Below are 22,507 nucleotides of genomic sequence, written 5' to 3'. Positions count from 1 at the left end.
CCGTCGCCGTCTTCCTGTCGCTCAAACCGACGGGTCCCGCGGAGGGCGAGGGCGCAGAGGCCGACGGCTTCCCGTCCGTGGGCCTCCAGTTCGATACCTTCGTGCTCTTCCTCGTCGGCGTGGCCATGTTGTTCGTGAGGGTGTGGGTCGCCGACGGCCCCCCCGAACGCCTCGACCGCGTCCGCGCCGTCGCCGTGGCCGCCGCACGGGCCGTCGGCCTTCCCCGCGGAGCACGTCGGGTCAAACCCGACGCGTGAAGTCGCGTCGCCCGGATGTTCCAACGATACGAAAAAATGACCCGTTTCCGTGCACCCGGTCGGCTACCGGCTCTGTCGCCCGTAAGGATATGCTCGTGGGTCCCGCTTTCTGGGCCCACCATAAGGTACCCATGTGTTTCCCGTCTAAAGCGACCACAACGTCACTGTTGGCCGGCGGTCTACGCGGGACTCGCCTTCTTGCGGGGCCCACGTCGGTGAAGCAAAACGGTTGGAGAAGCATTTCCCGCTACAGTGTTCACGTCCAATAAAGTCCCCATCTAATGGTGGCGAGTTGTGGGTCCCAGTCCTCCGACACCGACCGCAAACCACTGCGGTTACCTCATTGGGGCCCGCTGCCACGGTCATCAAGAACACGCATTTAGCGCGTTATTGAGAAACTTGTCGTATTTTTATTTTTAGTAATAAAAATAGAATGAACAGGCCGTTTTGTCATATCGTGCCAAAAAGTCAGAATTGTTGACCGCATAAGTTACGCGTCAATTGTGACGTGGCACGTTATGCACCGTGACGTTCGTCTATTATCCATAGCTGCAGCAGCCTGATCACGCCGCCCGGATTACATCCGGCGCTTGTGGCCACCTTTCGCAGCTTCGATCGCCCGCACGGCAGGGACTCGCCTCCTCCGCCGACGGCCGGGCGGTAGAGCCCGTCCGGGGGTGGGCGTGGGGACCCCGTGCCAAGTGATCTCTCCAGGGCCCACACCTCGAGACATCCTTTTTTGCAACCCTTTCAGCTACTCGTCCACGTATGTCAATTGCGATGGCACCAATTACGAAAGGGGTAGGCGGCTGGGTAAACGGGGAACGGGTAGGAAGTAATCTAAACTTATCCTCGTCGCTACGACTTCATTCTGCACTGATGAATTCGGAGACGATGACTCTTATCTATGGAGCTGAATACGACCGAATCGGATCAAATCTCGTATGGATTTTAATGTGTGATCTCTAATTTTAACTGAACTCGAGTCAGACACGGGTTCAAATTCGAGTTGATCGGGAGCCTCCGTCGCACGTCGTTGGACCGGAATATATGCCATCACTTGCTAAATGTAAAGAGTTTGGTCCAAATCCTCGCGAGAGTCGAACCCGACCGCTTAATTTTCTTCGACCAACCCTCCCCGTTTACTCGCCTGACTTAAAAAGACTAGACTACCCCTCCGTCCAAGGAACCTTCCGATCTATAGGACTTGCTTGAGGCAGATCGGGGCCGGTAATGGCCGATTCGAGGACTCTAGGGTTCATCTGAGTTCAAGGAGTCGGAGGCGAGACCTCAATCCATGGCGGAATCGACCTCCGAGTCCTCGGACCCGGCGAAGGGGGAGGAGCTCCGGGATCTGGTGCAGCGGTTCATGGCGTCGCTCGCGGAGTTCTCCCGGCGCCTCCCCTTTGATGTCGATCTCCAGGTTCCGGATTTTCGTCCTCTTACTATCCTTTTTTACTTCATATTTGCACCTTGTTCTGCATGATTAGGAGCTGTGCCTGATTCGATTTGGCTCGTCTGTTCATTTGCTTGTATTTTCGTCGGATCTTACGTTTGTTTTTGGTCGTACGATGAAGCTAGCTTCGTCAAGGATCTCAATCGGGAATTAAGAAGGGAAAAATAAAAGAGGGAAGAATACTAGATGTTGGTGTTACATACAATGGAAAGCCTCGGTAATCGCAGCTTTCCCATTTTTGGAAATTCTACTTGCTGAATTTGACTTGAAACTGACATCTTCTCTTGGAAGATTTTGACGTGGAGTTTTCGTCTAGCGAATCTACTATGCTTCCAGTTGTAAGAAAAGATAGTTTAACAGATTCGTTGCCTGAATATGAGATTTGCGTGGGTTGCTAAGTATGAGTGCGAGCTATTCAAGGAAATGGTTTTGTGGAAGAGTAATCGTTCTGAGAGGAAAAATCAAATGAGTTGCTAAAGGGTGAATGGTTATGTATTCATTCTCCTTGGTTTGCACCAAATAAGGTCCTAGGTGTGAGGCATGAGAACCTATTCGGTGCTCTGACCATAAAATCATGCAATTTAGATTTCTCATATCACTGTGTCTAGAGATTTCGGAACTTTGATTTCAGTATACTTATTGAAACGAAATACCAAAAAGAAAAATGGTGAGCTTATTTCACATGTACATAATGTGAAGCCTTGTGTGATCATCGGATACCTTTGAAATTACAAAAAAAAATTTATAAGACAGTTGTAAAGCCAATATTGTTTTATGGTTCTATGTGTTGTGCAGTTAAGAAACAACATATAGAAAAAGTTTGTGTTGCTAAGATGAGAATATTGAGATGAATGTGTGGAGTCACTAGGAAAAATAGGAAAAAAATATTTTTATTTATGGAGAATTAGGTATTGTGTTGACAGAGGATAAAATAAGAGGGAATCGTCTAAGATGATATGAACATGTGCTTAGGAGACTTATGAATGCAGTAGTTAGAAAATTTAAATACTCTAAACTTAACTGATAACTATAAATGAAGATTTAAATATTCTAAACTTAACTAAACATATGACCTTTGATAGATCTCAATGATAGCAAAAAATCTATGTAGCTGACTCCAAATAGTTGTGACTTATAGCTTTGTCATTGCTGTTGTAGTATAAGAAAAAAAGATCCATGTGGATTCTAAGAACTGTATATCTGCAACTTTCTACTGGAACTATGACACTTGAATCATACTTGTAGATAATATTTACAATTATGTTATCTAATAGATATGTATATGTAGATATACATTTATGTACACATATACTTATATATACACACTAGACCGTGGCAACTGCCATACGCATGATGTAGTGGCAAATTTTCAAAGAGAAGCACGTCTTATTTTTCTGAGAAGATATATGCTGCATGACTCAATGGTGGGATCATCCCTTAGGGTGACAAAGGCTACTATACATAGTTGTCATTCTTGGGCATGAGTGCTAGTTGTTGTGTTTTGTTCACCTACTAATACAAGGTTCTGTACATGTGATAGACATTTACACTATATTAGAATAGAATGATGTGTAATGTCCCAGCTTCACCTGATGTGTGAGTCCCTCATGTCAGTTTGTGAGAGACGCAGCTACGTACCTGCCCAGTTGGCACTCAAAGGTCATTATCTCAATGTAAAAATATCTATTGAACAACCTAGCTATATCAGACGTTGAAAATGTCACTAATGACTGCTAGGAGTACACAATTGCGTGTGTTCAGATTAAGTATATGCTATGGGTCATAATGAACATTGGAGCCAGCCCTTATTAAATGACCAAATGGTCTTTGTTCATGCCCTTGTTTGCTTGAATTCCAACAATTATCTTCTTTTGATATGATTGAAAAGCACCAAGAAAGTCAAATTACATGCATTATGAGGGACTGATTTATGCCAAATAATGTCAACATCATCATTTTTACATAAATCGGGATTGTATGTAAAAGGTGTTAGGTAATTGTGTGCGTCGGGGTTGGAGGATAGGGGGTTAGTTGTCATCTAACTTTACCGTGGTCATATGTCATATTTATACATTTCTGCATACCTGTGCTAATAAAAACATGCATTCATTGTTCTCAAATTCTTAAGAACATCATCTTGTCTATTTTTTATGCATGCATTCACACTTTTCTTTCATTGAACTTTTTATATAATGTACTCGTGGAGGATTTTCTTTCATAGCGATGCGAACTTTATTCTTTTGATTGGCTTCAGAAACTTTGTTCTATCACAACTCTCGCTGCTCTTGCTATTACACTAGCTTTTGCATGGAAGCTTTTGAGAACACCCCCAGAGCAACAACGAAGGCAACGCAGACGACCCTCCTCATCACCTAATCTTTCTATTAACAACTTACATTCTGATACAAGCCTGCGATCCTCTGAAGTTTGCTCTTCGTCTGGAGATTCAAGAGCACAATGTGCAGTGAATGAGTTCTTCCAGCCACTAGAGGTATTTTTGGTTTTTTTTTCTCTGGTGCATCATATGCTTCATAATTCTTGGCTGAGTCTAAAAATGATGGTTTCATGATATTTTTTCTCTGGTGCAGCTAGCTCTGGAACAGCTTGTGAGGCGTAAGTTGAATGAGGGACGAAAGGTGATTAGCAAGCGTCAAATTCTTGCTTTGAATATATTCTATATGGTTTTCTTTTGGCACTTTGGTAGATCGTCATATGTCAAGTGTTATAACAGAGGCATTTGCTATCAAAATTTAAGGACCAAGGTCTGCTGAGGCCAACAATATAAGAATATGTGGAAAATTGTATACCCCAAGACCATTATTTTTTACATCAGCAGCCAACACTACACAAACAATCAATGAATCAGAATATGTTAAACAAATATGGACATTTCAGTTCTAGTGCAGTCCGACTAACAAATTTGTAGAAATATAACTTTCCTCATCTAAACTAATGTGAAAGGATCTGGATCAAAATTTAAGAACTTATTCACGTAGAACAGAGATTATATGTGTGAATTTAACTCGTAAAAACTGAGGATCATACAAAAATGTTGTCATTCAGCTACTTAAAGTATTGGATAGCTGAAATTTCTTTCTTGATCAATGCCACTTTAGCTACTAAAGTTGCATTATCGAATGGATGAAGGCTTATGTGGACCTCCATGGACAATTGATGTTTGCTAACCGGCACCTGTAAGACTGTAACAGATATTGGAGTACTTAGTTCTCGAAAATACTAAAGAATTTTAATAGGAACCTGTTGTCAAATATCTTATAAGTAGCCTCAAGTGCAAAATCAGGCTTTGAAATTTTCATTTGTCATTTTCTTTCCTCATAGGAAATACACTTATCCAACTAATTATATGTTGCACTAGGTGATAATTATTTCAGACTGAAATTCAACTGCATGATTACATTAATCTCATTGGATCTTTTTAGGTTCTCAACTGTGTTAGATGATTGACATCTTGTGTTGTAGCATATGCGATTCTTTATGCATGAAGAATATTAAAACTTTCCATGATCAATTGAGTTGCTGTATTGTGCCAGCTGTGCTGTAAAATATGCCATATGGATGGTACAAATTTAGTGATTAATTCAGTTACTTTTTTGTCTGGTTAATTTGGAAATCATGCTTATAATCTTGTCATGTTCTAGGTAACATGCCGGTTACTCGGTGTAGTTCTTGATGAAACAACTCCAGAGGAGCTCCAGGTTAGCGAACATGCTGCTTCATCTTGTATTTGAGATGTCCAACAACTAAATGGACCAACATTCCCTAGTATTTTCTGGCAGAAACAAGCAACAGTAAGGTCATCCGTGCTGGAAGTGCTTTTGCAGATCGCAAAATTTTGTGATGTTTATCTCATGGAAAGAGTTCTTGATGATGAAAGTGGGGTTAGTGTGCCTGAATCTGAAGTTACTAGTCCTTATTTGATTTGTCATGTCTTCATCATCTTCAGTGTATTTGGTTGGGGGCCTCATATTTATGATGCAGGCTGCAACTTCTTAAACAGTGAATTATGTCTTGACCTAACATTATAACCTCTACTATAATTTGAATGCATGATTCACATTTTCTTCTTCTGCATGATACTAAGTCTTAGATGGTTTTCTCCATGTATGATTCGTATTCCTACTCAAACAAAAAATGTTGTACTCTCCTTTGTAGTTTACTCTTGAATTAGGTAATTTTAGCATGCATAACTCAACTCCACCAGCTACCCCCACCCCTCCAACCCCAAAGAAAAATTCTTTATATGTCCTCCATCTCCATAAAAAAATTACCCTTGTCCTGTGCATCCGGCAACCCATTTTTTGGTTACACATCTGCTATGTTGGTATCTAATCTCATACATGCCAGGCTTACCTTTAGAAGGAAAAAGCAGATTGCCATTGTCACAGGCATACAGATATCCTAAACTATGTGCATGTTTATTACCCTTTTATCTATGTAAAATATCAGTTTTCATGTCATTCAATTATATTGTAATCATTTGGCAAATTTGAGTCTTCTAGGATACTTTCAGCTTTATGTTGCATCATCTCTTGGTTTTTGTTTGACAAATAGAATGGTCTCTTATAATCATGTAGGCATATCTAAGGGCTTGGAAATAACTTTGCTCTCTGTTGTTATGGTAAAGTCGTATAGTTTGTGACACGGTATGTGATGCAGGAAAGGGTTCTTTCAGCGCTAGATGATTCTGGGGTCTTCACAGCTGGTGGTTTGATAAGAGATAAGGTAGGATGCTTGCTGTGATATTGTACCTTTCTGCATACTATGGGAGATAGACATGCTGATTAAATTATCCTCCAGGATACAATTTATTTAGTGGGTAGAAATATGTAGGTTGCAATATATTTCATTTGGTGACTAACAGTTATTATGCCTGTTAACGAGCAAATATTATATACACATTGTGCAGTTGTTTCCTTCAAATACCTAACATGATAGACAATAGCAGAATTGTTCCAGTAACATTATGCATGAAGTTAAAATATTCTGTTGTTAATGTGTTTGCTAACCTGGCAGTTTATATATATATATATATATATATATATATATCTATATATATATATCTTTTTAGTTGGCATGGGTAACAAATTACTAACTTTAGCAATTTTTTTTAAAAATTCCAGACCTGGATCCATATATTAAGTAGATGCTCTATTACACATGCTTCTTCTAAACTAATATAAAAACTAATAAAGCAGGCGAGTCAAAGTTTATTGTAATTTTGATGGTTCATTTTAACCACATAAACTAGTGTGCCCAGAATTATGTAAGCAGATTATGAAGTGTAGGGACTTGATTCTATGTGCCATTTGTTAGAGGCTATATTACAGGTCCTAGTCGGAGATCATGATGTAATATTTCTACTGCTGCTCTTTCAGCAGTCCAGATGCTGCTGCTTTTTGCTGCATTTACTTTATTATCTATAGAAGAAATTAAAGTAAACTAGGAGAATAGGGATGGAAGCCACTGCAAGTTATTTCTGTTAAAGTTCAAGAGATAACTTGAGTTTCAAATCATTTTTTTCTATTAACTTACACATTGATATTAAGGAAAAAAGGTTAGACATTAAAAAATGCTATGAGAGGGAAGACATTCACCGTGTAGATTATCTCAAGAAAGTTGAAATAGAAAAGAGTTTATTTTTGATGGAGATATCAAGCCTTATTTTCAGATTGACATTTAGTATGTGTTGATAAACCTAATGGTTCATTTGTTGAGTCAACTTTATCATAATGTTGAGGAGCTACTGTAATCAAATAGAATTTTTTGCTCCATTGGTAATATTGATCAAATTGCATATGATATTCTGGTATTTTGATGGTACATTTCTCCGATCCTTATTTTTTTGTCCAATTTGTAGGTTCTTTTCTGTGGCACTGAGAATGGGCGCATATCTTTTGTTCGGCAATTGGAACCTGATTGGCATGTTGATACAAATGCTGAAATTATACACCAATTAACTGTAAGTTAAAGGAGTATGGTAATTCTCATGATTTATTTATAACTATTCACATTATCATTGGATAATTCAAATATAATAGTGATGTTCTCTAAGTATTCAAGTCCACATTTATTCTCTGTATATGACAGATTTTTAAACCATCACCACCTATAAACTTAAGCTTTTGGGTTGAGATGATATATATATTTTTAATTTATTGACCAGCTGGTGGCAATCCAAATCCTAGATCCTCCCATTCCTGATTCCCACAAAAGGTGTCTATTCTCTCGAGTCAGCAGACTTTCATGTGACTTGTATGTGCTTGTGCTTAATCCAAGCTTTCAAGCTTGATGGACTTGTGTCTGACAGTATCTTGAGTAGACTCTCTGCTTTGAGCATCTTTAGCTTGTAGTTTCCTAAAACATATTATACATCCCTCTAGGATAATGTATGTGCCTTATACAATGTATGCATTACATTGTATTAAATTGAATGTTAGCTGAAGCCATATACAAGTCTGATTTTATTTGAATCAAAGATCATATTTGGTCTCTCTCTTAGTTGAGCCAAATCAGTTATTATTTTCACCGGATAAGTGTGTGCAAGTTATTGAACTATTCAATTTCTACTATAATTTAGAGTTATTTCTCCATCATTATTCTCAATCTTTTTAGTGATGCCAATTTTTAAAAGAGATCTCTCTATTTTCATCTTGCACTGTGCAAGTCTTTTGCTGTTCTGCTCTCTAAATTTTTGGCTGCCAATATGGATGGACTACGTTTTGTAAGACTCTTTGTTTACAACAATATAAAATGAGTCTAGTCTGTTCAAAATGCAGTTCTGAAGGTCAATTGATATGTTTTGTCTTTATGGGTGCAGAGGTTCATTAAGTATCTACTTCATGTTACTCCGGACAGACCACAAAATACTGCTTCTAATGTGTTCATTTCGAGAAGTTTGGAGCAGTTCTTTGGTGATCTAGATCAAAGATAAGTTACGTACTTGTACTTCATCAGTTGAAGACGTCAGTGCTTGCAAATATACATGCTCCACTTTATTTAAATTGACACTACTTGTGCATTGTGTTTGAAATATGTTTGACATTTATATGAAATTGCAGAAACATATCGTGCATCCTGCTCCATCATTCTTAAAGCTATTATAACTCCTTGTGGTTAAATTTTAAGTGAATCATGTGCTCCTATACCACAATGAACCTAGATTTAACATGCAAGCGTCTGCAGTGATTAAAACCAGTGATTTTTCAATTCATTTCTCTCTGTGAAAATGTCATAGAAAAAGGGTGATTTTCTTCATAACACGACTAGTTTAGCCAAGTGCTGCTGAAGATTATCCTTGTAGTTATACAACATAATTTGTAGCATGATTAAGTAAATCATTTGCTTCTCAAGCAATTAATTAGCAGACCTTTTGTCAAGTAGTTTGAGAATCTGGATTCTGTGACCATGACAATTGGCTGTTTACTTAGGGATCATTATTCTGTGGCCTTATGCTGTTGTCTATTGCTACCTCGTGGATGTTATATTTGGAAGCTGCAGGTTGTTTATCAGGTTTTATTGACTGTTGTGTGCAGATGAAAGCCCCCATCAGGCTCTGTACTTGTTTAATGCTATTGTGGAGCGGCATGTTGTTCAAGATTGTCCATTGAATGCAGGGCTTAATTTTCTTCAATGATTTAGCCCATGTTGGATGTCATAAAGGGTGTAAATATAGACATGAGAATGATACTTTGTGGCCTCATATCCATCTATATTTGTAAGAGTTCTCCACCCATGACTTTCCATGTCCTGCAAGTTACTAACGAGGATGTTTTTTAAACAATGTTACCAATCCATATTGATGCACTTGTTTATGTATCATAGGTTGTAACATTTGAGAATTTTGTTGCTGTTTTGCAAGAGTGCAGATTGTGATTTACCATTTATTCCTTGTTAGCACATCATTATGTGTAAGATGGCATTGATAAGCTCTTTATTTTTCTAAATGCTTGGGGTATTTGACCATTAATCGAACAAGCAAATTTAGGTGTGAAGACCTTATGTCTTACCTTTCATCCACATTTTTCATTTCCACCTTATGTCTAAATATTATCAGTCATATATAGTATAATAATTAGTGGTGGATAGTTCATATACTCAGTCATATTTTTCAGATTTTTTAATGAAAATTTATAAATAAAATCTTATATATATATATATAATATATATATATATATATATATTTATATATATATATATATATATGTTTGCATCAAGAAAAGAAAACACAGACAAGTCGTTGGAGGTATTTGTCAGATAGTGCGCTCATTTTAAATATCAATCTCATGATCTTACGGCCAGAATTGCTTCGCTCGTAAGATCCAACGGCACAGATAAGTTTAAGCATCGAATCCTTCTTAACGGAACGAACGCCTTCTTATGATCCTTATTTCTCTTTGCTTTCTCCCAAATCTGTCTCTTCTTCCTTCGGACAGGCGAGAGAAGAATTCGATTCGTAGTCGCTGTCGGAAACGCTTTAACTCCTTTCATCTGTCGATCTGGATGTCGATTGCTGTTCTTCCCCTTCGGTTTCTTCTCCCGATTTCTGGTAGCTCGGTCGTCTTTTGAGCTCGCGTTAGGGTTTTGGCCTTGAGCCCTGGACTGGGGAGGGCGGGGTCGTAGAGGTAAGGAATCGACGAGAGCAGTGGAAGCAGGAGGGGAGGATGATTACGGAGAAGCCCGGTTGGGTTCGGCATGAGGGGATGCAGATCTTCTCCATTGACATCCAAGCCGGAGGGCTTAGGTTTGCGACTGGCGGAGGAGATCACAAGGTGGCTTTACGCCTTTTTCCTCTTTATTTATCATGAATTTAGCCAGATTGCACTTTTTTTCGTGTCAAGTTCATGTCGTCGCTTCTAAGCTGGCTTTTGCTTGTACCACTTTACTAAGGGCTTTGAAGTAGATCTAATTACTCTCTGTTCGTCGTCGTGGATGTTTCTGAGTCGTTTTGCGGTAAATGATGTCTGTTCGTCTGTTGGAATTTTATGTGATCACTTCGAAGCTGATGTCTCTCTTTTGCCACCTTACTAAAGGGCTTGGGAGTAGATATAATTGTTCGTTTTTCTTTTTCTTCTTCTCGTTCTTCTGACGCCAACTAGTTTCAGGGGCAAAATGATATCTGTTTGTCTGTTTGAATGATCACTCTTGATAATTGATCATCTTTAAGAATATAAGTTTGGAGGTTGATTTATAAGTACATTTCGAACGAAGGTAATATGTTTAAGTAGTTTCATGTTTGAAATATTCGGAATTGTAATAATTATGGTGTATAATTTTGTACTCCATTAACATGTGAAAAAAAACCACTTCAAGATTCTCATTTGAGACAGCTTGATGGTTGTAAGGAGCAAATTGATCTAGCATCCATGTTTATGTGTTTGGTAGATGTGCATCGGAGGCATGTATTCTTTGTTTTGAATGTATGATTCATTGATTGGTGGTAAAAGTTATTGTTATACTAAATGAAATTATAGCTAGCAGTTCAATGATTTATAGTCTCTACTCTCTAGATCGATCATTTGTTTATATTTTTAATGAAAAGTTAAGTCTTGAAGTGACAGGAAATTTGCATCTAGTGATAGTACCACGAGTGTGTTTTGGACACTTGATAGATTCTAAACTTCTTCTGTTTCAACATAGGTTCGGATATGGAATATGAAATCAGTAGGGAAGGACTCTGAAAATGATGCTTCAACCTCAAGATTGCTGGCCACATTGCGTGATCACTTTGGATCAGTAAACTGTGTTAGGTGGGCTAAGCATGGTAGATTTGTTGCCTCTGGATCAGATGATCAGGTTATCCTTATTCATGAGAGAAAACCTGGGTCAGGTACAACTGAGTTTGGCAGTGGTGAGCCTCCGGACGTAGAAAACTGGAAAGTTACTATGACATTGAGGGGTCATACTGCAGATGTGGTAATTAAGTCATCCATTCTTTATATATCTCTCTTTCAGACTTGGCATGCTTCAATACATAATTAACTCTATCATACTAAATGATACATATCTAAAGGAGGAACTTTTTTTATGCTTGAAGTAGGTGGATCTTAATTGGTCTCCGGATGACTTAACATTGGCTAGTGGTAGTTTGGATAACACTATTCACATCTGGAACATCACTAATGGCATTTGCACTGCTGTACTGAGAGGGCATTCCAGCTTAGTCAAAGGGGTTACTTGGGATCCTATTGGTTCTTTTATAGCAAGCCAGTCGGATGACAAGACTGTCATCATATGGAGAACCAACGACTGGAGTTTGGCACATAGGACTGAAGGCCACTGGTCCAAATCGGTATGTTATATACTCTTTATTCTTCTACTCTCTATACTTCTATGTATTTCAAAAGACATTAATTTTTATTGGTCCGTTTCTTAGGAATTTTGCTTTTTTTCAGCTTGGCTCTACATTTTTCAGGCGACTTGGGTGGTCGCCTTGTGGCCATTTCATTACTACTACTCATGGCTTTCAAAAACCTAGACATTCAGCCCCTGTTCTGGAAAGAGGCGAATGGTCTGCTACCTTTGACTTTCTAGGCCATAATGCCCCCATTATTGTGGTAAAGTTTAACCACTCTATGTTCTGGAAGCAATTTTCTAATAGCCAAGAGGCAAATGCTGCACCTGTTGGATGGGCTAATGGAGCATCCAGGACTACAGCAAAAGAATGCCAACCATATAATGTAATTGCAATCGGAAGTCAGGATCGTACTATAACTGTATGGACAACGGCGAGTGCTCGCCCTCTATTTGTTGCTAAACACTTCTTTACACAAAGCGTTGTTGATTTATCATGGTAATGCATTAGTTGTTAAGGATTTAAGCTTTTAATTTCTCTTGATGTGTAGTTCATGGTTTCCAACGTAAGCCACACATTTGCTGTAACAGGAGTCCAGATGGCTATGCACTTTTTGCTTGCTCTTTGGATGGGACGGTGGCCACTTTCCATTTTGAAGTGAAGGAGCTAGGGCACCGATTAACTGATGCTGAGCTGGATGAGATAAAGAGAAGCAGATATGGGGATGTCAGAGGAAGGCAAGCGAATGTAGCTGAAAGCCCTGCACAATTGTTGCTAGAAGCGGTATGTGCCAAGCAATCAGCAAACAGAAAGGGAACATCCAATGTTGAGCAAAATCAGATAACAGGAAAGGCTTCCATCGAGCCAGTGAATGCAATTAACAGTCAGTCAATTCACAAGGCTACTGAACCCCAAGTTAGAGATAGCAAGAAAAATGGAGAGGGCAGTGTGGATGATTTAAATAAAATTTCATCTGTTCGGTTATCAAGTCCACCAAAACAAAGAGAATATCGTCGTCCTGATGGGCGAAAAAGAATAATTCCTGAAGCAGTTGGAGTACCTGCACATAAGGAAAATCTCTCTGCAGCCCAGGCTCAACTAGTGGAATTCTCTTCCTTGGCCTTGGATCAAGCAAAGGGTGATCGTAATGCTGTTGCTGATGGAGTTAAAGAAACTTCCCTGAAGAGACCATTCAGTGGAAGTTATGATGCATATAGCTATCCTGACAAGTGTAACAACTGTGGATCTAAGGAGCGTTCTGGAATCACTGCAAGGGCTAATATTAATGAAAGCCTCATCATTGAGAAAGCACCGACTGTGTCAAACATTGATGCGAGGACAAATGTAGAACATATGGGCTCTATAGGCATGCCAAGTTCATTGACATCATGTAATGCTCTTTCTATTCGGGTATTCAACAAGAAAGACTGTGAAGATAGTTTACCAATTTGCCTGGAGGCTAAGCCCATAGAACAATCTGTACATGATGTAATCGGTGTTGGTAATGCATTTTTTACAAAAGAAACTGAAATAAGATGCACAAAAGGATCTGAAACCCTTTGGTCTGATCGTATATCTGGAAAAGTAACTGTTTTAGCTGGAAATGCCAACTTTTGGGCTGTTGGTTGTGAAGATGGCTGCCTACAGGTACTCCAATAATTGTTACACAACTTAAAAGCTTGCTGAGATATTGAAACTTGTTATTTTATTAGTCATAGTTCAGTGAGAACCTATAAAGCACTAGTTTGATGTTTTTCCAACTCTTCAAATTTGTTTTATTTTGAGTTAAAAACACAAAAATATATAGTTAGTATAGAAAACGATGGCCTAATTCAAGGGGCTTCTGCCAACGCGGGGTCTAAGGAAAGTCAATCTATGCAACCTTGTCTTTGCTAGTAGGGGGTTGTTTCCATGACTCAAAATTTTTGTGTTGGTCTATCATAAATCATAAAGGAGCATGATTTAGAACTTTGGATTGTAAAACATTTATTTCTGCAATCAAATGGTGCCTTTGGGTAAAAATGAGGTTCTCATCTCATATTATTTCATTTTGGCTTTTGGGTAGTCTTTTTAATTGAATAGGAGTTTGTAGCTTTGATATGGTTTGAACAAGAGTAAGTATGAATTATGACAAGCAGTATGATTTCGGTCTCCAGATGTTGGATTTTTTCTTGTTGGATTAGAAACTTGGATCAGCTGGAATCAAGGATTCAAATATGCTCAAACAAGTACATATAGATCAATAAAAACTGACCTGACCAAGGATTGCTACTGAACTATAAAGTTGCTACCAACTGGTAATTAATTTGTGGTGATACTGGAAAGTACTGGTTGGTATCAGTTTGGTATACTGGTACCACTTGCGGAAGCCCGTATTGGATTGAAAATTGAATTCTTGGTTGGAATAATTTATGATGAGGTCATTATAGCATGTTATAAAGATGTCTATACTGAATGTTATTCTTAATACTTGAACTACATGTGCAAGCTTTACTTAAATGGCTATTATTCATAATACATGCATTTTCTATTTTTTTGGAGACACATTTGAAAGCCAAATAAATGTGAATGCTTATGGAGTTTTAGATTTGCTTAGAATATATAATACCCTTTTGGTTAGGCGATTTTGCTAATTGTCTAGATGTGGAAAATTACAAGTTTGCAAAAGGAAAGCACAGTGCTCAAGGCCCTTGCCACGGCAGGATTTGGGAAGGGTCAAATATATTACTTATTTCAATGGACCAAGTTGACCAACACTACCATTGCTGGAAGGTTTGCCTTCAAAATTATGATTGTTGATAATTCGAATTAAAACTTTTATCTGTATCTTATAAGTATTTTAAGCTGTTGCAATAATAATGTCACCTACTCAACAGTTTGTGCAACTGTTGTCATGGTCAATGTTTTATGCCATAAGCTAATTGTAGAAATAATAAAAGTAAAACAGGAAGAAAAGAAAGCCATGTCATCCTACTAAATCATTTTCTAAAAAGTAGAACAAATTTAAGTGACAATGCTTATAAAGGTAGCATTTTTTTTATTATAAGATCTTACTCGGGTTAATAGTTTGTTTCTTTTGTGACTTGAAGGCATTTTAGCAATAAATCTGTCTTGTTTAGTGACTGCAAGGCATTTTAGTAAGATATCTGTTTCATTTAGTGCTTACCAACTGCTGAACATTAATTTCAGAGTTAAGGTAATCAACATATTTTGAGCTTAAATTTGTTTTCAGAAAGAAGCTTATTGTTTTGAGCCATATCCACACAGTGATTTTCTTTCTTTATTTGACAAACATGTTATAATGCCCACTTATTGCTTCCACTCTAATTTGTTTGTACCTCGGAATGGAAATAAATATATCCTAACTTGTTTACTTACCAATCCTTTCCTTGTTTGGTCTCTCTCTAAATTAGCTAGAATTTACAAAACCTCTTTCCTAGTTCTCTCTCTAGAGCTAAGGAATTAAATTTTGTTTTCTATTTGTGAATTTTTGCCAAAATTATAGAATTACGATGTCATCTGAACCCCTATGGTCTTTCTCATATCATCATTTATTTATTTATTTTTGAATTACAATTGTTTAACCATTTAGAAATAGGTTTTGTTAACTTTGGTGACATTTGGCTATTGATACAAGATAATTTTGTCGTTTTTTTATTAATGAAGCAAGGTCTAATAAATTAGGTGAAAGTTAAACAGTCTCAGACAAATTTTTGGCTTTGCCATTGGAAATTGGTTTGAGTCAGGTGGAATTTATTGTAGGATAGAATTGATTAATCTGGATTGCATAAAGCTGTTCTGGTTGACTCCTAAGTGGCATTGCCTTTGACGGAACTTTTCATGAGTCATATTTTTTCAAAGAAGTAACTAACTTTATAAACTTTACATTTGCTTGATTGGCTGTTTTCGGATGATTACTGCAGATCAATTTTTTTCCTTCTATTTTGTTGAGATCTTTTATAATTTTTTTCTTTCGGATTTGACTTGCTTTACCAACTGTGTCATGTATTGATCGCAGCCGACTATCCTTTGTACTAACTGAATGTCTAATTTTAAGATATATAGAAATGGCAATCATTGCCTTTATTGGTACCATGCTGAACTTAATAATCATTCCAGTCAGATGTAGACCTGGCAAAGTTAGTATCACCATAACAAAGTGCAATGTTTCAAATACCAGCTAGACTGGTATATACCAACTGATATTTATTGGTATATACCAACTTGTATATACCTGCGAAATATATAGTTCAGTACCTGTATATATAATTTTTTATTTTTATTATTTTATTCAATGTAATAGATGGTTTAGATCAGTATATCGCACAGTGTACCAATTTGTACCTGTCTAATAGGTTACTGAATTGGTACCGGATTTGTATTTAAATCCCTGATAAGGAGCTGATTTATCTTCACTATTCTGGAAATTAGCTGCATTGAACAATCCAACATTTTCTTGCATCCATGTTTCAAGCATTGAGAATATCCCATTTCTCTTAGATAAATTCCCTAAAGGTGGAGCTTATTGTTCTTGTTTTATCTTACATTAGGTTATTGCTGATTGTAAGTCTTGATGAACATTTATTTCGTATAGCTGTTTAGTCTGTTTAAAACAGCCTCTTTAAATATTTACTTAATAAATATTTAAAGGCAAGGGTGTGTACATTTACTCCACCCCACAGTGGTGGTAGTTTCGTGCATACACCTTTCTTTTTTTCCCTCTTGTTTAACTTATAAATAATGGTTTTACATTTTCTTTTGCAAGGTATATACTAGATGTGGAAGACGAGCTATGCCGGCCATGATGATGGGCTCTGCTGCAGTTTTTGTAGACTGTAATGAGTCTTGGAATTTACTCCTTGTAACAAGAAGAGGTTTGCTGTATGTCTGGGACCTTTTTAAGAGGACTTGCATTTTGCATGAGTCTTTAGCTTCTCTAGTTACTTCGAGGGAGGATTCTTCAACAAAAGATGCTGGTATAGTCTATAGAGTTTCAAGTTTCAACTACATAATTTTGATTTGAAAAAATGGAAATAGTCCAGGCAGTCAATGATGCTCTTCAATTTTGCTTGATGTAAGTTGATATCTTGATATGTGCTTTCTCATGAGTCAGGTACCATAAGAGTTATATCCGCAAGATTCTCAAGAGCTGGTTCTCCCCTTGTTGTTCTTGCCACACGCCATGCCTTTCTGTTCGACATGAGCCTGATGTGCTGGTTAAGGATTGCTGATGATTGTTTTCCAGCTTCGAACTTTGCGAGTTCCTTTAACTTAAGTTCCATTCAGAGTGGTGAACTGGGTAAATTGCAGGTTGATGTTGGCAAGTTCATGGCAAGAAAGCCAAGTTGGACAAGGTAAGCTGCATGTACATGCATCAATATCTATCTGCATTTTTTTTAATGAAATGTCCATGTGCATTTATAACAACAAGAAAGCATCATTAATTTTGTGCATTTGTAAGTGTGTTGTCTTTCAAGTTTGTCATATTTTATTTAGCTACCAACCTGCTAGGGAATTTTTTTTGATGCACTTACAGGGTGACGGATGATGGGACACAGACACGTGCACATTTGGAAACACAGTTGGCATCATCGCTTGCCTTAAAATCACCTAATGAGTATCGTCAGTGCCTTCTCTCTTACATACGGTTTCTTGCAAGGTTAGTTCATTATTACTGTATTATCAAATATTAAGTTCTGCTATGATGATGCTCTTATTAAGTGGTCATGTGTTTTTTTTTGTCTTCATAGTTTACTGTTTTTAACAATGTAATTGAGTTTCCAGTGATATGGATAACTTGATTTTTGTCCTTTATGAGGACATTGTGAAAACTTGAAAGTGGCATACTAGCATTTAAATATGTTCTAACTTTTCAATTTGATAAAAAGAATTTAGATAAACTGTAAATGCCTAATATACCTATGGTCATACTTAGTTCCTAATGCATGAATGTTATGCAATATCTGATAACAGATGGATTCAACTTAGTATTGTCTACAGCCATATGTTTACCTAGTTTTTCTGTGAGTACAAAACATGTATTAATAGGATTTAGTGTTTAAATTATAAAATAATTTAATATTTAATGTATATATTTTGATGATCAATATGTAAGGAATCCCAAGGTGGATTCCCATCAGTCAAATTGATATTAGTAAATATTTATTCAGTTTAGTGGCCAGCAAAAGAACTCAAAGGAAAGGACATGACAAAAAAAAAACAAACAATTTATGTTCACAAAATGTTATATAAGGGTCAGACCCCATATATTCTTTTTTCCAAATAGGTAAAATATATCACTCAACTAATGGCTGCTGAACTTGTACAAGTTAACGAAAAATCACCACAGTGGTGATTTGCTGTATCCCTAGTGGCGGCTGAACTAGTGTCAGACCCTATAGGTATCCTGAGGATTTGGTGTATTAATATGTAAAATAATTCAAACTTCAAAGTGAATTTCCATTGGCCAGCATATAATAAAATATTAATTAAATCTGTCTATAAGACCAGCCAAAAAGTCCTCTGGAAAAAATAAAAAGGAAAAATTGAGACTCTGATACCATAGTATTCTTTAGAGTATTGTCATGTCTTAGGTTCCACTACCTAGGGTCCAATGAATAAAAAAAAGGTTAAAAAACACACCCAAGTTTTATTAAATTTATCTCAATGCCATTATCGAGTTTCATATGTAAAATACAATCCTAGTTGCATAATTGTCATTTACCGATGAGATTAGAGGTTCTGGGTCAGGTATTTCAGTGATCAGTGCCTCTGAGTTACCCCGTTGGCCATTTATCTTAGCAACATTCTCTTCTACTGATATATTATTTTTCAATCTTAACAAAAGATGACAACTCCACCCGCTATTTTCTTAAAACATTTTATGAATTTTCTTATGCTCTACTGTTGCATGCCAAGCTGTTATTTGCATCATGGCATTATGGTAATCTTGGTGAGACTGATAACCATGTGATTTTGTTAAATGATCCTCAGAGCTTTTTATTGGTGGAAAAATGTGTATTGTCTCCTAGCACGGCAAGACCATGGCTATCAGAACCCAACCAGCCTGTTGGATCTAATAACTCATGAAATGTCTACTGGTATTGTTCTGTTCAAAGATTAGAGAAGCCAAAAAATGGGAGCAAACCAGCCAACCTGACCACTTTTTTAGAGGAGGCTAAAGACGAGCAGTGGTAAGGAAAAGGGGAAAGAGGAAGAGAGAGAAGAAAAAAGAACAAAAAAATGAACTGAAAAAGAAACAGAGAACAACAGAGTAGAAAATAGAAAAAAATATTAAATAATATAATTTTAATATGTTTTATTAAGTATGCAATTTATCCTGTTGATGAACTGGTCTAACCGGTGACCTAGCGAACCAAAGCTTAGTTGGTATGATGACCAAACAGTATTGGTAGCTATGAGTGGGACATGTGATGTAGAACCAAAAAAAAATGAAAAAAATAGTACAAAGGAGCTAGACTTTTGAGTGGGACCTGTAAGGGATCATGAAAGAGGCATGTGGAGAATTTCAGGAACATTCATTGACAAGAGACACCTGATGATGATCACCTAGTCTAGTGACACTACCAATATCAATACCAATCACATCTTTTACTATATCCAGGTTCCCCATCTACAAATTTATAGGTTCTGCCCATGGAAAAAGTTAATGTCTAGGCTCTTTTGTAGTAGGCTATATATATAAAATGATGATGCTAGTTCACAGCAGGATGTTTGAGGAGACAGAAGCGGTGATCCAAATGCAGTCTATGCAACTGTATATGGATGGGTTACACAACCTTTGCATAAGGCCGTGTCTTCATATGTGCATAACCATATATGTGAGATATGTGGCCATATAGAATGATTGTGTGATATGTCAGTGCATTTCGTTTATGTTTTCTCATGATCACTACAAATCTGATTACCATTATTTTGGTACCCAAATACATTGACCATGATAATCTTATACTAAGCATCGAGTCTTCACCCACTTAGAGAAATTGGTTGCCGAATGTGTACATATGTCATCCCATGAATTCTTGATCGACAATAGCATATATGTGACAATAATTTAAACTTGGATGAAACTCATAGTAATATTTGTATATAGTGGTGCAAACCTGCAGTATCTATCTTATCCTGGTAATAAGTTTTCTTATCACATTCTCAATTTGGATAAGTTTTTTTTTCACTGATCAAGTTCATCTTAGGATAGGTCTCTTTATCCACATGTCTATCGAACCCTATGTACTGGTTTTCATCTTCCATTTAGGGTGTTGGTTGCTTTTCACAGACTGTGTTCGCTTAATGTAGCATTCTTGGCAATATCTAGGCACAGTTTACAGAATGAGTAGTGAGATGAACATTGTCTTGTCTTGCAGAGAAGCTGATGAGTCTCGGCTGCGTGAAGTTTGTGAGAGTTTTCTTGGGCCTCCTACCGGAATGGCTGAAGTTACAGTTGTGGATTCAGAGGACCCAGAATGGGATCCTAATGTGCTTGTGAGATTTCTTTTAATTCATGATCATCTTCGTTCTTATTTGTGGTTTAAAATACAGCAGAAAATGATTACTTATTTGATTTCACATTGTGCTTGGAATATTTGTCATTTGAAATCTTATGTTCAGTTAATTCCCATCAGTTTCAATTCATGCCTAATTGATCTTATGTCAGGCTTGTGTTGGGCTTGAGTTCATGAACATGAATATCCTCACTATTTAAGGTGGTTTAACTATCACTTACACATTTGACAGAAGCACTTTATGCTATTCTCATCATTTGAAATTGAAATCACAGATCCAATAAAGGATTTGGTGTGTTATAGGGATTTAAGGAGATCCTTCTCTATTTTTGAACTTTAGGTCTTAGTCCTAGGTAAAATCCTGCAATGTTAAACACAGTATGCGAAATGATTGGCCTTAAAAGATTGGTTGGCGCAGGATACTATTAGATGAGATATTCTTTATTTCTATTTTACTGTTCAATATCGGCTCACTTACATTAGAGTATAGCTTATCGAAGCCAAGAACCTAGTCAAGATTGCACTCCTCTCAAGCATCTAGGTTTCGTTGGTTGCCAGCTTCGCTTCTGAGACAATGTATCTATCGATGCCAATGTAATCGATGAAAGCATTATAAATGACAAGGAGTTACCTTTGATGTTACATTGATGTGATTCCATTAGCAAATATTTTCTACTGTATCTCAGCCTGCTGAGCCAATCTGATTCGATAATTTTGTTCCTTTTACTATATACTTTCCTAATGGCTGATACTTTTGACTCGGATTTTATTGCAGGGAATGAAAAAGCACAAACTCCTCAGGGAAGATATACTTCCAGCCATGGCATCTAACAGGAAGGTCCAACGGTTGCTAAACGAGTTCATGGATCTTCTTTCCGAGTATGAAACCAGTGAAACTAATGCAGATCATATGGACGTTGTCCTACCAACAAATGATGCCAACTCATGAAGTTTTCGCATTTGGAAGCATCATTTACCATGGCAGCACAGAATCAGTCGACTGTTTTTGTGGATCGTGTAGGATGATGAGGGACACTACTGATTTTGTCTTAATTCGCCTACTAGTTCTAACCATCATGTAGCAATTGGCAACTTATGTGCTACATAAAAGCCATAGTCAAATCCTTTCCTTCTTCCACTGTATCTTCTCATCTTATAGTGCAGTTTGTGAGCCTTCTGCCAATCATTCGAGTTGTTGGAGGAAACCAATTAGGGTTTTCGTCTTCTATCATTAACCAGTTAGGGTTTTCAGCTTCATCTTGATGTTTGGAAAAATGAAGACGAAGAACTTTCTTGGAATTTTAGATTGATCGCAGTAATTCTGCCTTTTTACTTGCACACACCATGAGCTTTGAAAATATTCAATTAAGAAGTTTGCATCCAAGTATTATATTATGAGCATAATTTGTCAGATTAATTCGTCTTCTATTAATCTGTCAGAGTGTACTTGCAGAGTTCGGTTCCAAGGATGATCTGTCAGAATGTAATGGCTATATATGTATGAAATATTCTTAGCTGTACGTACATGAGGCAGAGGGAGAACTAAAATAAATTATATTAAATAAATAATGATTTTAATTCAATAAATTAGTTTATTTTGTATAGAATTTAAAGTAAAATTTTGGAAAAAAAAATTCTCTTTTATGTTTTTTATTATAAAAAGCTCTTCATTTTTAGATTTTTTTTAAATTTTTTTTGCCTAATAATATCTACAATATTTCTCTTTTTTTTTTTTTCTTGAATCAGCTTAAATCGGTCCAAGTATAATGTTTTATGATATGTTACAATGTTTTCAGCAATACTATAAAAATATGGTATTTTTATATTATTATAACGTTATAATGTTTTCAATAATACAAGAAAAATATTATAATGCAATATAAAAAGATTGTAACATGATATTTTTATTTTTAATAATAATAAATAATATTATAGCATAATAGTTGTTTACCAAGTTATA

General features: G+C 36.9%; 2 protein-coding genes across 3 annotated transcripts; both read left to right on the top strand.

Moving 5' to 3' along the window:
- Positions 1-1,033: 1,033 nt before the first annotated feature.
- On the top strand, positions 1,034-9,549 carry LOC135678214 (peroxisome biogenesis protein 22-like). The gene is made up of 9 exons (XM_065190744.1): positions 1,034-1,680; positions 3,968-4,204; positions 4,302-4,349; positions 5,373-5,429; positions 5,511-5,612; positions 6,391-6,456; positions 7,592-7,693; positions 8,552-8,666; positions 9,267-9,549. The coding sequence occupies exons 1-8, from the start codon at positions 1,555-1,557 to the stop codon at positions 8,663-8,665; spliced, it is 852 nt and encodes a 283-aa protein (XP_065046816.1). The 5' UTR covers positions 1,034-1,554; the 3' UTR covers position 8,666; positions 9,267-9,549.
- A 573-nt stretch (positions 9,550-10,122) lies between these two features.
- Positions 10,123-21,958, top strand: LOC103990750 (protein HIRA). Of its 2 annotated transcripts, XM_065190742.1 has the most exons (11): positions 10,123-10,502; positions 11,371-11,646; positions 11,771-12,022; positions 12,126-12,523; positions 12,616-13,672; positions 14,684-14,797; positions 16,791-17,001; positions 17,139-17,379; positions 17,562-17,684; positions 20,410-20,527; positions 21,323-21,958. In XM_065190742.1, the coding sequence occupies exons 1-11, from the start codon at positions 10,395-10,397 to the stop codon at positions 21,494-21,496; spliced, it is 3,072 nt and encodes a 1,023-aa protein (XP_065046814.1). In that variant the 5' UTR covers positions 10,123-10,394; the 3' UTR covers positions 21,497-21,958. The 2 variants fall into 2 exon arrangements, with proteins under 2 accessions (XP_065046814.1, XP_009408275.2); XM_009410000.3 differs by lacking the exon at positions 14,684-14,797 and having other exon boundaries at positions 10,124-10,502.
- Positions 21,959-22,507: the final 549 nt, after the last annotated feature.

The sequence above is a fragment of the Musa acuminata genome, chromosome BXJ1-7, assembly GCF_036884655.1.
Source record: "Musa acuminata AAA Group cultivar baxijiao chromosome BXJ1-7, Cavendish_Baxijiao_AAA, whole genome shotgun sequence".
In the NCBI taxonomy this organism is placed as follows: Eukaryota; Viridiplantae; Streptophyta; class Magnoliopsida; order Zingiberales; family Musaceae; genus Musa; species Musa acuminata.
The sequence above is the reverse complement of the archived record's forward strand: the minus strand, read 5'-3'. Positions and strand labels throughout refer to the sequence as shown.

What these genes read in the sequence shown, in the direction of transcription:
- LOC135678214 (XM_065190744.1), top strand. Translation starts at nt 1,555, where the DNA reads ATGGCGGAATCGACCTCCGAGTCCTCGGACCCGGCGAAGGGGGAGGAG. An exon ending in CAACTCCAGAGGAGCTCCAG is followed by an intron (nt 5,430 to 5,510) that starts GTTAGCGAACAT and finishes ATTTTCTGGCAG; the next exon opens with AAACAAGCAACAGTAAGGTC. An exon ending in GTGGTTTGATAAGAGATAAG is followed by an intron (nt 6,457 to 7,591) that starts GTAGGATGCTTG and finishes TCCAATTTGTAG; the next exon opens with GTTCTTTTCTGTGGCACTGA.
- LOC103990750 (XM_065190742.1), top strand. Translation starts at nt 10,395, where the DNA reads ATGATTACGGAGAAGCCCGGTTGGGTTCGGCATGAGGGGATGCAGATC. An exon ending in GGGGTCATACTGCAGATGTG is followed by an intron (nt 11,647 to 11,770) that starts GTAATTAAGTCA and finishes TGCTTGAAGTAG; the next exon opens with GTGGATCTTAATTGGTCTCC. An exon ending in GTGAAGATGGCTGCCTACAG is followed by an intron (nt 13,673 to 14,683) that starts GTACTCCAATAA and finishes GAAAATTACAAG; the next exon opens with TTTGCAAAAGGAAAGCACAG.